At 44.9% G+C, this 16,887-nt stretch overlaps 1 protein-coding gene across 1 annotated transcript in view; it reads left to right on the top strand.

The window, feature by feature from the left end:
* The window catches only part of NRAP (nebulin related anchoring protein), a 69,608-nt gene that overhangs the window by 24,226 nt on the left and 28,495 nt on the right, over positions 1–16,887 (top strand). Inside the window, exons 15-25 of the mRNA XM_068548601.1 lie at positions 2,721–2,819; positions 4,074–4,178; positions 5,503–5,610; positions 5,852–5,953; positions 7,594–7,791; positions 8,395–8,499; positions 10,898–10,996; positions 12,089–12,193; positions 13,342–13,449; positions 15,052–15,363; positions 16,488–16,592. Coding sequence (XP_068404702.1) covers positions 2,721–2,819; positions 4,074–4,178; positions 5,503–5,610; positions 5,852–5,953; positions 7,594–7,791; positions 8,395–8,499; positions 10,898–10,996; positions 12,089–12,193; positions 13,342–13,449; positions 15,052–15,363; positions 16,488–16,592 — 1,446 coding nt within the window. The remainder of the gene's footprint in view (positions 1–2,720; positions 2,820–4,073; positions 4,179–5,502; positions 5,611–5,851; positions 5,954–7,593; positions 7,792–8,394; positions 8,500–10,897; positions 10,997–12,088; positions 12,194–13,341; positions 13,450–15,051; positions 15,364–16,487; positions 16,593–16,887) is intronic.

The raw sequence follows: 16,887 nt of genomic DNA, 5'->3' as shown, positions 1-16,887 counted from the left end.
GCCCGAGTTGACTTATTCATTTCACCTTAATGAAATTCAAGGTTAAACTTGGCTACCAAAGCCAAGTTTCTTTTTTGGCTGCACACATTACCTGGGAAACTTGAGGGATCAAGAGCACCTTGTAAAATTTGAATGCCAATTTTCACAGTAGAACTCTAGAAAAAATGCTTCATAGCACAAACAAAACAAGAGAGCGCTCTACAATTTTGTATTCCCACTATAAAATGACTTGCTGTTACGTTTGTCTGTATTAGACAGTGGATCAAACCAGGCACCTGAAATATAGTCAGCTGTCCTGGGGAAGTCGGAGAGGTGAATTAAACTAGACTGGATTAGAAATATTAATTGGAAGCAGAGGTAGGTTCCACACTGGCAACGCATGAGCCAGATCCAGGCTGCAGAGGTATTTTGTTTGGCCACACAGTGTTAAAAAAAAATTGTTTTTGAACCAATATGTAGAAATTGTGAGAGTTCACACAGGAACTGTGGTCCTAGTTCCTGCACGGCAGCAATTGCCTGGGGCTGAGTGGCAGCTGCTTTTATCACCTTCATCTCCTTTATTTTCCTGGCTCCTGTGTGAATTTGAATTTACCACCCTTAATGAAGGGACTTTGGTATTCAGGAAGTTTGGGGAATCCATTTACAAGAAGATTTGTGGTCTCTATTTCTGTCTGGTAGTCTTAAAGGTGGTCAAGTAGCTATGAAATTAAATAAACAAGCACAGGTCCTTCATTAGAGAGCATTCCCTTCAGATGGATTTTATAAACACTGATAGCATTAAAAATGAGACTCTACCCTCAGCAAAGGGACCTTTCAGAAAGTAGACTGAAGCAATGACCAAGCATCCGTGATGTTGCAAAGATATAATTAATCATGCAGAGTTGTACTCTGCGACATACTTAATGTAACACTATCAGGAAGGAATGTACCATTTAAAAAGTACAGTTTTGTGACATTTTATTGTGCATAATTCTGAATTCTAATAGACTCTATTATGAGATGATAATTTTCCCTCTGACTTAATGCATTAGGAAGCTACTGTAGTGTAATCTCATTAATGATTAATATTGAAATGACTTCATATTTCCTAGTTTTCTAAAATACCCCATGTCCAAAACTCAGAAAGTGCAAAAACTTTTCTCCTTGAATCATTAACTAAAAAGCTTGAAACAATGCTGTCCTTTTTCTCCAAATCCAACAAATGAGTCTGTGGCCCAGTATCTGGAACACTCTGCTTTTCCTAGATCTTGTTCTAGAAGCTAATTTGTAAGTCTTTTTCTTTTTTTTCTAATTTGTCAGTCAGAATACATTTCCCTCTCTAAACAAAGTTAGCTCTGGCTATAGGGAACACCTCGTCCATCTGTAAGATAACAAGTAACAGTTCCAAGCACACCAGCTTTGGCAAACCACATTTATAGTGTGTAGGCTGGGAGCCACTTTGGGAGGCCAGCTGCTGGGATTTAAAACCTAACTCTGACACTAGCTGGGTGACCTTGAGCAAGTCACTTCAGGTCTCTGTGCCTCAGTTTTCATGTTGTGAGGTAGGGATAATAACAGTGGTTATTATCTGGAGTGGTTGGGAAGATTAGATGCATCAATATGTGTAAAGCACTTGAGATAGTGCCAGGCACATAGTAAGTACTATTTTTTAGCCATAATTATTATTAGCTGATGTTGGGACAGGCAAGAATGGAGTGAATACAAGGAAGAGATGCAGTATCAACTGGTCCTTGGGTCTGTTTCACTTGGGTCACTGGGTTTTAAAATATTGCACTATTTTCCAGCATTTAAAAAGTGTAAGAATTTATATAATAATATAGATTTCTGGTTTCTTTGGAGTAATTGGACTATCTGTCTTCTCTGAACCCCACTTTGATGCAGGATTACCATCTCCTAGAGCTGAGTGGTAGCTGCTGCCCTTCGCCCCAGTCCCCACCACTCCTTACTACTTCCCCAACAATGAGGCCAAACACTGACTAGTGCCAGCCTAGTGCCATCTAACTAGTGGTCTGTGACTCACTGAGGTGGGCTGTCACCCAGGGAGGTGACAGCAGTCAGATAGAATGGCAAAGACATCAGAGTCTAGTTTAGATAGACAGAAAATGGTAGGAAAGTGCAGTGCTGGCTGTAGTACTACCCCCGTGAGGGCAGAGCCAGCTGCCAGAGGAGTATGGCCAGAGGCAGTAGGTGGAGGTCTGGACAGAGTTGGCAATAGCTAGTGGGGATGCAGGGAAGGGGCATGGAGGTCTTAGGCAGAAGCTAGGCCTAAAGAAGCTGCCACACTGTGTGGGATACTGGGAGAGGCCTTGGGCTTTGGACAATTAAACAGAGGCATGAAGACCATGCATGGGGTGTTTGATGGTGATCCGACTGCTGCAAACAGAGCCAAAGCCTAGTTGACTAAAGGGCCTAGCCGGGAGCCTGTAGGTTTTAAAACACCTTTCTCTGATTTAACGATGTGGATGAACACATTTTCCTCTGTTCACCAGCCATTTAGTTGACCTCTTTTATGAGCTGCCTGTTTAAGTCACTCAGTCTTCAGTGGACTGTTTTTCCATTTGTTGGCCTGGAGTGTCTTTTGGTCTCCAATTGGAATCTGATTCTTTCTCTGCTAATTTGAGAATCATGGCTCTGTAGGGCTGAGCGGGAGGGAGCTAAGTAAATCTTAGAGAAAAGTACAAATGACGTCTTCTTGTGTCTCTTTGCCTCTTTGCACCCAGGTCAACTACAGGCAAAGCATTGACAAGCTGAAGTACAGCTCTGTGACCAACACCCCTCAGATTGTTCAAGCCAAAATCAATGCCCAGCAACTGAGTCATGTAAGTGACCTGCCCCTGCCCAGCGGGATATGGGACACTTGTAATTGCTTTGCAGGGTCTGGATATCTGGTTCCCCAAAGATTTGACTTTCATTGATGGTGGCATGTGTCCTATTACAACCATGAGATGACTCTCTTTGATTTAAATGTTTTATTATACAAAATTTCAAATACATTCAAAAGTAGAAAGAAGAGCATAATGAATCACCAGGTTCCCATCACTCAGCTCAACTACTACTAACTCATGGCCAGTCTTGCTTCTATATGCCTATCCACTTCCCCCCTCCATATTATTTTGAAGAAAATCCTAAGTATTGTATAATTAAATCTATAAATATTTTAGTATGAATCTCTAAAAGATAAAAATAATTTAAATTGTATTCATACAATTTTAATATATCACACCAAAAAACTAACAACAATTCTTAACATCACCAACGTCCAGGTGGCATTCAGCATTCCAATTGTCTCATAAGGTTATAATTTCTTTTTACAGTTTGTCTGAATCAAGCTCCAAATAAGGTCCACACTTTGTGATTGGTTGATATGTCTTCAAGACTCTTTTCATCTTGAAGTTTTCCCTTTATCACTTTTCTTTTCTTGCAAGTTGTTCGTTGAAGAACTTGAACTGTTTGTCCTATAACGTTTCCCACATCTGAGCTTTGCTGACTGCATCCCATTGTGGACTTCATGTATTCCTCTGGCCTCCAAATGCCTGTAACATAGTAGTTGGAGCTATAGGTTTGATCAGGTTCAGGTTTAATTTGGGGGCAAGACTGCCTCTCAGATGATGCTGTGTTCTTCCATTGAGAATCATATAATGTCTGGTTGGCTGTTTTTGTGTGTGATTTAAGATGGCTTTTTTCCAATGGGGGCAGGCATTTGATAATTACTCTTTGAGTATCTACCCTGCACATAGCAAGAGGTTCAGAACTGCAGCAAGTTAAAAAAATAAGTTTCATACCCTCAAGTGCCTCAGAGGACAGTGGGTGAGGTAGCCACAGGGAAATCTTTTACAAACTCATAACTTTGAGCATGCCTTTGAGTTGTCTGACTTTTCATTTGGTCTTCAATCTGTTAATTTAAAACACTCTTAAAATTACAGGCTTCCTTGTAAAAGGCCTTTCCAGGAAACTCCTTCTGGGCTACGGGCCTACAAAAAGAAAGTGAAAAAGAGAGTTTTCTCTCCAAAGTTCTCCTTCTGCCCATGTAAAAACCATGCACTTACCCTGCAGGTTTATTTTAAATCCAACAGGTGAATTACCGTGCTGACTATGAGAAAAATAAGTTGAATTACACATTGCCACAGGATGTACCTCAGCTAGTGAAGGCCAGAGCCAATGCCGAATTGTTCAGTGAGGTAAGCAAGCAGCATGGGTGAGAACGTGGTGAGGGTTATGCACAGACGTGAAAATGAAGATGCAAGGATGGTCCAGCAAAACAGGGACCAGGGGCTCTTCTGTCCATGGAGAAGTTCATCAGAGGCACCCATCAGGTTATAATTTTGAATTTTGCTGTCTCATGGCATGTGGTAGTGCACGGGGCTAAACTGATCATAGCAATTGAATTCTCACTGTGTATGCACATGTATGATGTGTGCTGGGACACACACACACACACACACACACACACACACACACACTCACTCATCATCAGTATCATCATCATCATCATCATCCTGATGACTTCTAGCTGGTGCTTTGCTGTGTGGGTAAAATTTAAGTTTTAAGAAGACCAATCTTAATCACCAGATTCTTCCAGGAGTCACAACTAGGCTATGATTAGTCTTCTCATTCTAGATGGGATTTGTAAGGCAGGATAATGTAAAAAGGAACTAACCTTGGATGGGGAGAGATCAATTAGGAGTTTGGGATTAACATATATACACTACTATATACAGGATAGGTAAACAGTAGGGACCTACTGTATAGCACAGGGAACTATACTCAATATCTTGTAATAACCCATAATGGAAAAGAATACACACACACACACACACACACACACACACATATATACATCTAAATCACTTTTCTGTACACTTGAAACTGGTACAACATCATAAATTAACTATACTTCAATAAAAAAAATAAATAAGAAGGAATAACCTTTTCCATATGCTTATTGTGTGCTGGGCACTGGGATAGGCACTTTACATATGGAATTATTCAGTTGTTATAACCCCTTGGAGGCATTTACTACAGAGACACAGTTGGTGGCATGGGCTTTGGTATCAGATAGACAGAGAGAGTCAGGTGTTACTACCATGGCAATAATAATAACTTACATCCGTGTTGCACCTTACGTGCTTAGGTTATCTGTTTTCGTGTATACAATTTATTCTCACAGCCACCCTGAGACAGATAATATAATATTATTTTTTCAAATGGTAAACTGAGGCCCAAAGAGGTAAAGTGATTTGTCCAAGGTCACATGATCAGGAAACAACAGCGCTAGGATGAACCCGTGGGTCTTCTCTTTGCCCCCTCCCATTAGCACTGCCCCGCATGACCCTACAGTGAGGGAATCAACTGTGTTAATAATTGATGTTATCACTTTGATAACAGCCAAAATTCTGGTCTGTAAACAGAAGAAGACTTTGTTATTGAAAAAACAAAATTCTGTTCAACTTTTGGCAGGACTCTGGATAGTGACTCCCATTCACCTGCGTTCTTATTTGTCAGGTTAAGTACAAAGAAGGCTGGGAGAAGACAAAGGGGAAAGGATTTGAGATGAAGCTGGATGCCATGTCTCTGCTGGCCGCCAAAGCCTCCGGAGAGCTTGCCAGCAACGTAGGTTTTCTCTCATTAACTCAGAAATGCATAAGAAATTGTTCCAGTGAAACGTCAGTGGTCCCGCAGAAAAAAATAATGACTGTTAACACTGTAAACATCGCTATACTTTAATCTTCCACTGGGTTCAAGAAAGACTGGGTGTTGTTTTCTTAGATTTGTTCCCCTTGCACCTGTTAAACCACAGCCCCTTAGATGGCAAAGTTTCTCTCTCACAGTCGACTTTCCTCTTTCTCTCAAGATTAAATACAAAGAAGATTATGAAAAAGCGAAAGGCAAAGTCCTGGGAACTACAGACACGAGGCTTCTGCACTCCCTGCAGGTTGCCAAGATGAGCAGTGAGGTAAACGCTTTTCTACTCCCCAAACCTTCACTTAGCGTTGTGCTGCTCTGAAAGTTTTTCCCTGGCCTGCTTCGCCGGACACTGTTATTTTTTCCACTTCCACTTGTAATTTCTTTCTTGGCTTACATGAGAAGTGTTTTCTCTTTCTTTATTTTGGCAAAGGATACTGTTCTTTTAAAGTAGATGAGAAACATGTGGTCCCTAAGGGTGACCGGCATCTACTGTTCACGGTACAAGATGTTCGGCCACATCTATTCACTCTGCAGATGTTCACTAAACAACTACTCTGCGTGAGATACTGTGTGAGACACTGGGGCTGTAAGAACAAACAACACATAACTGGTTCCTCCCTAATGGAGCTTAATTCTACTGGGAGACTTAGACAGGAAGCATCCTGTTTATTGAGGTAATGTCCTGGATGAATCCTCTCGTCCGAACACACGTGATATTCAAAATGTTTAGCCACCAACTGGGGCATCCAGGCTCCAACCACTCAAAATGACACCGCTTGTAAACAACTGTAATGGCTGGAGGTTAACCTTGGTAAATGTCACTTACCAGAAGCCTTTGGGGAAGGAAAGTTCTGCCAGAAGGTCAGACTTGGTTTCTAATTAAGACTTCGTTGTCAACGCCAAACAGGCAAAAAGGAAGCACGGGCATTGGTTTTCTGCTTTACGATGGCCTGCTCTAAGCTGTGAGGTCAGCTTATGCCACTTCGATGATGCAGTCAGATATAATTACCTAATGAGTCATTAAGGACCCAGGGCTTGAAATAGAATAAGAGTGTTGGCATCTGGGTCACCATTTTGGTTGTGCCTACAGAACAAGCCCTATGATGTGCATAGTCATGAAGCATTTGGCTTCAGTTTAGACAGAGAACAAATTGGTATTATTTCCTATTTGCAGTTGGAGCAAATGGGGCCAAAAAAGATGGACTTGCCCAAAGTCATATAGTAGTCAGTGGTAGTGGTGGAGGAGTGGAGAATTAGACCCTAGAACTCTTACTTACTGGCACCATGCTGCTTCTACTGTACTACCTTTCCTCACCATCACACCATCACCATACCACCATCATTATCACCATCATCACCAGAAACACCATCACCACCATCATCACACCATCCATCCTCATTGCCATCCTCATTGCTAACATTTATCAAGTGTTTGCTATATGCCATCCCTGCGCTAAGTGGGTTTGAGCTACTATTTTGTTTACTTATCACAATAGCCCTCCAAGGAAAATGAGCCATTAGAGAGGTAATGTGACTTTCTAGAGGTCATCTAGCTGGCAAAGGGCTGATCAGATTTGAACTCAAGCTTGGCTGGCCCTGGAGCCCAAGCTTTGTTATTTTGCCTCTTAAAGTTTCTACAGAAACCATGGGTAGGGTGTTCTCTTCCTGGAGCAACTGGGGAAAAAAGAGTTAGGAGGCATTCCTCCCAGAGACAAAGTAGTGTGAAACCTCAGTTTCCAGGTGCCACCACCTTACAGAGCCAAGACTTGGGTCACATCCTTTGGACAGACAGGTGCCATTGTCCAGAGTGCCAATTCCTCATGGAAACCTGGCCTTCTTTCCTGTGTTTTCACATCACTCCTGCCAAGGCAGGCTTCAAGTAATACAGCGTGTTTTGGTGCATTCAAGGTTGAATACAAGAAAGGCTTCGAAAAGAGTAAGACCCACTTTCACCTGCCCATGGACATGGTCAACATCAGGCATGCTAAGAAGGCCCAAGCTCTGGCCAGTGACCTGGAGTACAGGAAAAAACTGCATGAATACACCGCGCTGCCTGAAGATATGAAGACTTGCTGGGCCAAGAAAGCCTATGGGCTCCAGAGTGAGGTGAGCCCTGGCTCTTCGCCAGTTCTACCCACGCATCTCTTGCAACTGGATACAGTGACAGTTTCAGAGTGATTTAGAAACTGTGCCTGAGTCTATTAGGTGACTCAGAGGACTAAGAAGAATTTCTGGAGATGTGCCAGGCCCAGGGAGGATGGATGGGGAGGTAGCGATAGAGAGTGAGTCAAGACAGTGGAGACTAGAGGGTGGAGGACTGGGGCTCAGAGCTATTGCGAAAGTCAAGATGTGCTGGTCATGGGATGAGCAAAGAGGAAGCAAGTGTTGAAAATGGTAAATCTGGTAAATGTTAAAAAGTAAATCTGGGAAGTGTAGCAGGTTGGCAGATGAGATCCTTAGGCAAGAAGTCTGAAAAGCCCTCTTTTTGGTAAGGCGGTGGTGTTTCAGAGTTAAGGTAGAAGAGCCTCTTCTGAGTACAAGGTGAGCCAGTGGCTTTACCCCCAAGCAGAGTTCTGCCCGACTATAACAGAATGGAGAGCAGCTCTTGCACGGAGACAAATACAGGATCGAGGGCTTTCCTAACCCTCCCGTTAACTTTGCCCCGTCCGCATCCATGTGTCTGATTAGAGCTTGGTTTTTCTCTCGCAGCTGCAGTACAAGGCCGACCTCTCGTGGATGAAAGGAGTTGGGTGGCTGATGGAAGGCAGTCTCCATCTGGAGCAGGCCAAGAAGGCTGGACAGCTGGTCAGCGAGGTAACCTGAGCCCAGGCCCCCCAGCCTCTAATCCTTCTCAGCCCAAGTCACCACCGAGAGCCATCTTTCCCTCTGATTCCTCCCCCATCCCCAGGCTGACTTTGAGTGAGACTCAGAAGAGTACTTCTTCATTTTGCACGCATAGCACACCCTGAACTAACGTTCATACCCTTAAGCTTCCCAGGGAGGTGTTTGTAAGAAGCCAACTAAAAGTAGTAGTTGGATCCAAAGCCTCGTTCAGAACGGTTGTGGTATACAATTAGTCACGTGGGAAACATGTTTGTTGTGTAAGAAGTGTGTGATTCCTTCTGAATCAGAGAATCTGGTGTTTGGAGGTCAGCGTTCTCATTGTGCGTGTGCCTTAAACTCACTGCAGACTTCGGGCAAGTCACTCAACCCTTCCGATCCTCTTTCTCTCTTATAAAAATGAGAAAGTGGGAAAGGATACTCTACAAAGTCCCTGTGGCTCCAAGCCTGTGCTTCTCTTTATACCGTGTAGAGCTGGCGTTGGCAACAGGCAGAGGAGGACTTTTGAAGGACATTTCATTTGGAAATGGGACTATTTCGGGAGCTCTGTTTGGGATCTCCAAAGGGGTTTCTTATTTCGGTGCCAGGAAGGCTGAGTTGGCATTTCTCTTTCATATGGTAATAATAGTGATGATAACAGCTGCCATTTATGGACTGATACTAATTATGTAACCACTGCTATCATTCATGGATGACTTTGAGTGTATTACATACCTATTGTTCATTTATTGCTCACATTTATGATCGCTATGTGACTAGACACTAGTAGTATTCTATTAATATCCCCATTTTACATTTGTGAAAGGTGAGAGACAAAATCACATTTCAGTAAGTGGCAGAGCTGGGATCTGTACCCAGTATTTTGGTCCAATGCCCCAGCTCCGGACTATTAAACAAAATTGAATCCCCAAAGCACGTTTTGTAATTTATTCTCATTTTTCAACTGTACTCATCCTTCTCTCAGATACAGACACACTGAAAGTTAGAGTGCATAAATAAGGAGGGTTCTCATTACTTAACTTCTTTGAGACCAACTGAAATCCAGGTGGAGCAAGCCGAACCCCGTTTGACTTGGATGGGGTGCAGTAAGGGGACCTTCTGCCTTAGGAATGCCCGTTCCTGTCTCACTTCCTGTACTGACTAATTTTCAAGCTCCTCAAGGGGCAAGAAGGTATCATTTCCTTTGCCTTTTTCATATCCCTGCTCTGCCCTGGGCAGGGTGGGTTCTTGGCTCCTCCCTACACACTTATGATTTGACCAATGCAGAGGCTGGGATGCCATGGAAGGGGCAACGTGACTTCCTTCAATTACGTAGTGAAGGAGTTTTCCCATTCAACACACTGGAATGAGAAAGAAAAAGTACCAGTCTCTTTGGAATTTTTTTTCTAGATTTTTTTTTTTTCCCGAAGGGAGGAAATTTTGGAGTTTTCCATATTCCAATCCCTATTTTGGGTTCGACTGGCATCGACAACCCTCTTGCTGACAGCACTGGGGGCTCTGCTCATCTCTGATCTCCCCACCACGTGAAGTTTTGCTTCCATAAGCCATTCTCAGCAGCTTCCTTTCCCATCAACTTTGGCAACTCCAATGGAAAAGCCAGAGGAACCAACCTCCGGGAAGGACAAGAAGTCCCCGTGGGGGGACAGAATTAGCACATTCGAAGTTGCATTGTGGCCGTGAGATGGCAACATGATGAAGACAAGCCCAGTGATCTGGAACACGGAGAGCTGGGAGGGCAAATCCCACCTTGCCACCCACCTTCTGAATGTGACTCTTGGCGTTGCCCTTCATTAGAGCTGATACTTCCTGGATCATCCTGATGGCACCGTGAATAACAGTGATGGCGAGCTTAGTGAACGCTTACTCTGCCCAAGGACTCCACTCGTGGGAAGTGTGGCATTGAAGCCTCCGCACCACCCTCAGTGAAGCAGCTTCTATTGTTTTCCACATTGTACAGTCCAAGCCCGAGGGGCTCAGGTGGTCCAGTGATGTGCCCAAGGCCGTGAAGCCGAAAATAGGTAGAGGGGAGATTTGGACCTTGGGATTCATGGTTGTGAAGTCCAAGTTCCCTCCACCTCGCTCTCCTATGTCAGATCTAGGTTTATAAAACGGATCCATCCCAGGGCTCATGGTAACATACAGGGTTCACTGAAGGGAAAATTCAAGTCCCCATTCAGTAGTAGCAACTAAAACAAGCTCACCAGGGCTGGAAGTCTCAGGTCTGCATGGTCCTCTTTAAGCTATAGGACCAGCTGGAGCATGTCCCCTGGGGAAATGCTTGGGTCACAGAAGGTATGCATGTGTGTGCATGTGTGTGATGGTGGGGACAGCCCGATCCTAATGCTATGGGGTCCCTTTTCTTTGGAAACAGAAAAACTACAGGCAGAGGGTGGACGAGCTGAAGTTTACCAGCGTGGCCGACAGTGCCCAGATGAAGCACGCCAAGACGAGCCAGGAGCTGCAGAGCGGGGTGAGTCCCAGGCTGCCCTCTCTCCACCGGGCTGCCGCGTCGTGGGCCTGGGAACCTCTGGGGACAACAGCAGGTGCTGCCCATGCACGATCCAGGGACCGAAGAGCCTTTCCTTTAAATAGGCCGGACCCGGCTTTCTATGGGCTTCCAGGCCTCCCTGCCTCACCCACTACACTTCTCCTCTGGTTGTTAAGGACAGATGTCAACTGACATTATTCCTTCTCAGCTTTCAGTCTTTCCTAGTTCCTTCTTTCTTTCTCCTTCTTTTCTCTCTTCTCAAAGACTCCATAATTCTGGAGCCAGGAGAGAGGAGGAAAACATTTGCTTGCAGGATGTGTGCATTTCATGCCCACCTGAGCTCAAATGTGGAAGGTGGGACAACGAAACACCACATATGCTATTTACATTTTAGTGGTCAACAGCCAAACAGGTGTAGTTGCTACCATCTGGCCAGGACGTTCCTACCTTTCCTTCCTAAAGGTCCAGGTACACCTGCCAGAAAGCATGCAATCAACATAATTCAGAATCAGCAGAAAGCCACTGCATGGAAACTCAAGCTGGGGAGTGGGAGAGGGCGGAAGAGAGAAAGAGCGGGAGGGACATGGTTTCCATAGAGAAGATGTGCCCTCATGTTGCCTTTTGGGTTACTGTTCACTCTCCAGGTGTCAGTACCTGTGGAAACACTAGGTCTGGTTATGGGGTGCAGGTGACAGGGGATGCTTCTTATTTTTCCCACCTGGGGAGCCTGTGCTCATCTGAGCCCTCAGGTGGGTTATTTTTTGTGGCCATGGACACTGTGGATGGGAACAGCTTGGGGAAGTCGACGCCTCCTCAAGGGAAAGGTGTGAACGCGAAAACCGTAGAGGGGTTCTCAGGTTGGCCCCCTGGCTACATTCTCCTCCCCGCTCCTCACTGCTGCTGCTTCTTCCTGCATCACCTCTCCTGCTTTAAGCCTCGTTTCCTGCACGCTGCCAGCAGCATCTGGTCTGGTTGGCCTGGTGACGGACTTTCCATGTAAGACACAGAGAGCTGAGCAGCCAGCCACCCTCCTCCCTTGCCTCCTGCTCCTGACCCGGTGCTCTCTCCCAACAGGTGGCCTACAAGGCAGGGCACGAGCAGTCTGTCCATCAGTACAGCATCAGCAAAGACGAGCCTCTCTTCCTACAGGCCCAAGCCAACGCTGCCAATCTCAGTGAGGTACAGCCGGAGGGAGTGAGCAGCCCAGGGCTCTGCTTCCCTGCGTGTAGGCGCCTGGTCCACAAAACCCACCGGCCGTGTTGGTGTGTCTGTGTCACTTGAGGCTGCATACATCTGGTCATTGCAAACAGCTCGTGACCAGTATTTTAGGGGGAGGGAAGGCCAGCCTTTGGTAGGAATGAGCCGGTGGGAGATTTGAACCACTGACTATATGATGGGGTAGGAGGAAGTGGTTATTCCGGGACTGGAGTTAAAACAGCGTAAGAGGGGAGTAAATAAGAGCTCAGACGTTAGCTTCAAACTGCCTGGGTTTGATCCTTGTTTCTAACACTTACTGGGTGTGCAACCTTAACCAATTTCTTTGCTCTCGGTTGTCCCGTTGGTAAATGAGGGCACTCCTAGTCCCCTCCACATTAGGTTGCCTTGAGGCTTCAACGAGCTGATATATGGAAAACACTCAGAGGAGTGTTCACAGGGCAGTTATTCCTTAGACGCGAAAGCTTGCACAGTTCCAACTTTCCTTCTCTGTCTTCTAAGGAGGGGCCTTTCTTGGCTCTTCTGCTTGGCTCCCAGGTCTTTAGGGCCCTGATCCGAGGAATGGGTAGAGGGGAGAATTAGAAGGAGCAACAGAAGCTAAACTGATTCACATGCAGAAATGGAGGGAGCCTTCCAGAAGAAAGAACTTGAAATCTGGAGGTGGGGGGCGGGACAGAAAATGGGAGGAGCAAAGAAAAGACCCACATGGACTAGGGGCTGGGCTTGGAAAGAAAAAGGGCTGCAGCTGGAGCAGCTGCTGGGCTGGTGGGGTGTGTGGACAGAGACGGAGAACGGAATTTTCAGAAATGCTGCTGTGTGTTGTGCAATGTTATTCCACCCGTGACAAGTCATTAAGACTTCCATGAAGACGCCTAGTATTTTCCAAGTCTTCTGGAGTTCAATTTCTGCCTCTTTTGGCCGAAGCCCTATGTGGCAAGAGGCCTTAAGGCAGGAACAAGAAGGCCTGGTTGTATTCAAGTTACAGGTTTCTCTGGCTCTCAGGGTTTCTATGGAAGGATGTAATAGGTGTTTCCCTCTTGGAGAGGTCATTAAAGAGTCTCATTGAAGCCCTCTCACATGAGGATGATCTCTTTTCTCCTGAATCCCCTTAGAAACTGTATAAGAGCAGCTGGGAAAAGCAGAAGGCGAAAGGGTTTGAGCTGCGTCTTGACTCCTTGGCCTTCCTGGCAGCCAAAGCCAAGAGGGACCTGGCCAGTGAGGTAAGCCAGTCCCCAACTCGTACTCGACACCACGAATCCCGACGTTTACATCTGGGAGAGTCTGAAAGTGTCCTGGCAGGTTTTTATAGTCTCTCTGAGCCTCAGGGTTCTAAAGTGTAAAATGGAGATAAATATGACCACCTTGCAGTGAGATAATCGTGTAACTGTCTAGCACACTGCCTGCTGCACACTGGTTTTTGGTAAGTCGTAACTGCTATTATGAGCGGTAGTAGTGTGAGTGGTAATCCAAATCACTCATTTTACAGATAAACTGATGCCCAGAGACATTCCATGACTTTCTAAGGTTGTAGAGGCCTGCTGATGGTTAAGAGTACAGGCTCTGGTGTTGGATAGACTTGGGATAAAATCCCAACTCCATCACCTACTGGTTTGTGATTTGGGGCAGATTGTTTAACCTTTCAAAATCTCAGTTAACTCATGGGTAAATTGGTAATTGCAAAATGGTTATGAGGAAATGAAATGAATTGATGTATGTTAAGTGTTCTGTAGTCCAGTGCTGTCTGTTATGAGTCTGATGTGAGATAAGGAGCCTAGGACGGAATGTAAGTCAAACTCTGCTTCCCTCATCGAGAAAGTCTTGCTTCAAAAAAAACCCCAATATATATACATGTATATATATTCTGTATCTATTGTGTATATATATATATATATATAGTACATATATATACAGAAAATATATCCGTAAATGTATATAGATATCAGCTGAGCTAAACAGTGGCTTGGCAATGTGGTTGATTTCCGTTATGACACAAGCCCCTTATCTTATCAACTGGTAACATTTTACAAACCAGCACTTGTCTTCAGATGCACTTTGAGTGACACAGATTTATACCACGCCTGGCTCATTGTAAGTGTTCAATGAATTGTGGCAGATATTGATACCGTTGTTCTTGCTGGCAGATTTGAGAGTAGAGCCCAAGTCTCCTGATGGCCACGGTAATGATGATGTTGAAATGATGCCACACACCAGTATTCTGTTACAGTTTTCAAAGCATTTCTATATTTATTCTTTTTTTGGATCCTCATTACTTTTTGCCTAGTGCTTTTTCAAGCCAATGTGCTCCCTTTTGCTCCCTGTAACTGCTAAATATTTATATGTACCTCAGTTGTCTTTGAGCTTCTTTCTGAAACAGCAGTTGTATTTTAGATATTCTGTGTCTTTTTCATTTTGTGATAACTTTCTATTTATAATATTCTCACTGTTATCAAAAAAGATTATAAAGTGGCTTTCGTGAAAGCAACAGGCCACTTAAAAATAAACCCAGCAAGAGTAATCTCAAATAATATAGAGACAAGATAGAATTTCACCAGGAAATTGAAAAGACTGTTCTATAGCTGAACTTTCAGTTTAGCTCTGAGCTTTCTGGCAGTCCAGGTGTAAAAGGAAATAATGAGTAGTAATAATTTTTTTCACTGTTTGATCAAAGGAAGTACATCAGTTGTTCTAAGGAGGCAAGCTTTTTATGACACTAATTCTGATAGGATTCTGCTGTATGGCTTTGTTTTAACTTTCTTGCATGGCTTGATACTTAATTCCTTTAGGAGATGCTAATGTACCGCTGCTCTCTTCCTCTCATTTAGGTGAAGTACAAGGAGAATTATGAAAAGTCCAGAGGGAAACTCATTGGGGCTAAGGGTGCCCAGGGGGATTCGCAAATGAGCCACTCGCTGCAAATGTCCAAGCTGCAGAGTGACCTGGAGTACAAGAAGGGATTCGAGGACACCAAATCCCAGTGCCACGTCCCCCTGGACATGATCCACCTCGTGCACGCCCGCCAGGCTCAGCACTTAGCCACAGACATAGGCTACAAGACGGCATCCCATCACTTTACAGCTTTGTCCACAGACATGAAGGTGGAATGGGCGAAGAAGGCTTACGGTTTGCAGAGTGATGTAAGCTCTGTGTGTGCGTTTATGTGTGTGTGTGCTGGTGTTGGCGCCAGGGTTTTCCCAAACCCTTCAGGACATCGTTTATTCTCTGAGATACCTGTTTCTGGATCCCTAAGTGGAAACATTTTAGCTTCCTAGAGCTTTAACTTTTACTCAGACTATGCCCATTTTAGATTCTATACTACCAAAGAAAATCATACAGCTACTCCTTTCTTCTTGGAATTCTGATCTACATATGTTTTCCGTATTTCTGTTTCTTGCAGGGTGGTGGCGACGGTGGGGCGGGAGGCATGTATCTGTGACCTTCTTAACTGTGGCCTGCTCTGGGAGAGCATCCCTGGCACTCATTCTAACATTGGTAGTCCCATTTTTAGAAAGGGCACCTTGCTAATCGTCAACAACCCCCTCCCCTTTCTCGTTATATTCTTTCATCTTCGGTTGACTCTTGCAAGAGAAAGTGGGTGAACTGAACAGGCAGGTCAGTTGCAACCAGACTGGCACACGTGGGCGTGGGGTGGAGGCAGCACAGACACACCCTTCCGGGTAGAGCTCTTTCAGGATCGAGAGGTGATATGCTAGTTTTAGAGACGTGTCCATTTAAATGGCTTTCCCTTAAAAGTACTCCTTCAATGGCAAGGAGAAAAATGAGAAAGACCCCCCGCCCCGCACCGAGTTCCTAAGAAGGGATTGGCACCGTGGGAAGCCTCGAATGTCTTGTGATATTCCCTCAAATAGCTCCCCACCTGGGTTCTGTTGTGAATTCTCATTTTCTTCTCCCCTGCATGTCATTTTAAACAAGAAACCAGGGAAAGCAGACAATGAGGACGGGTTCCTTCCGGAGGTCTACGTGGCCTGTAATGCGGGATGCGGCTGATTTGGCTCCACCCCCAATAGTGTCGGGCGGGGCCAAAGCCGCCGTCAGCAGGTCGGCTCCAATTAAGAGGGAAATTAATTTACATTTTGGAGCCCTACCTGTGACTGTGCAGAAATCGATAAGACAAAAGTGGCATCTAATTTGACTCAGCAGGCACCAAGGCGACATTGGGGAGCTGTTAACAGCCTTTTAAATGTCCGCACACCAACAATGGCCTGCCTTTTTTTTTTTTCTTTCCTTTCTCCTTTGTCAGAACCAATACAGGGCAGATGTGAAGTGGATGAAAGGCACGGGCTGGGTCGCCACCGGGTCATTAAATGTGGAGCAGGCGAAGAAGGCAGGAGAACTCATTAGCGAGGTGAGATTCCCTGACAGCGTGCAGCAGGCCTGGCTGCATTAGGCGTGCGGCATTTCTGTATAAAATTAAAATAATTTCCACTCAAAAGGCAAAGAAAAAGGCAAAGCTACATGAAAGGCCTCAAAACCCAGACTAAGGCTGGTAATTAGAGGGAAACCACATACCAAACACTCCCCAGTAGGGGCCCAGAGAGCCCTGGCAAAAACAAAGTGGGTGACAAATGATATTATGAATAATAATGACAATCAAACAGAGCTCAATTGCTACCCACCAACTTACCTTTTTAATGAAGCAA

Source organism: Eschrichtius robustus, chromosome 7 (genome assembly GCF_028021215.1).
Source record: "Eschrichtius robustus isolate mEscRob2 chromosome 7, mEscRob2.pri, whole genome shotgun sequence".
Taxonomy (NCBI): Eukaryota; Metazoa; Chordata; class Mammalia; order Artiodactyla; family Eschrichtiidae; genus Eschrichtius; species Eschrichtius robustus.
This window is presented reverse-complemented; position numbering and strand designations above follow the sequence as displayed.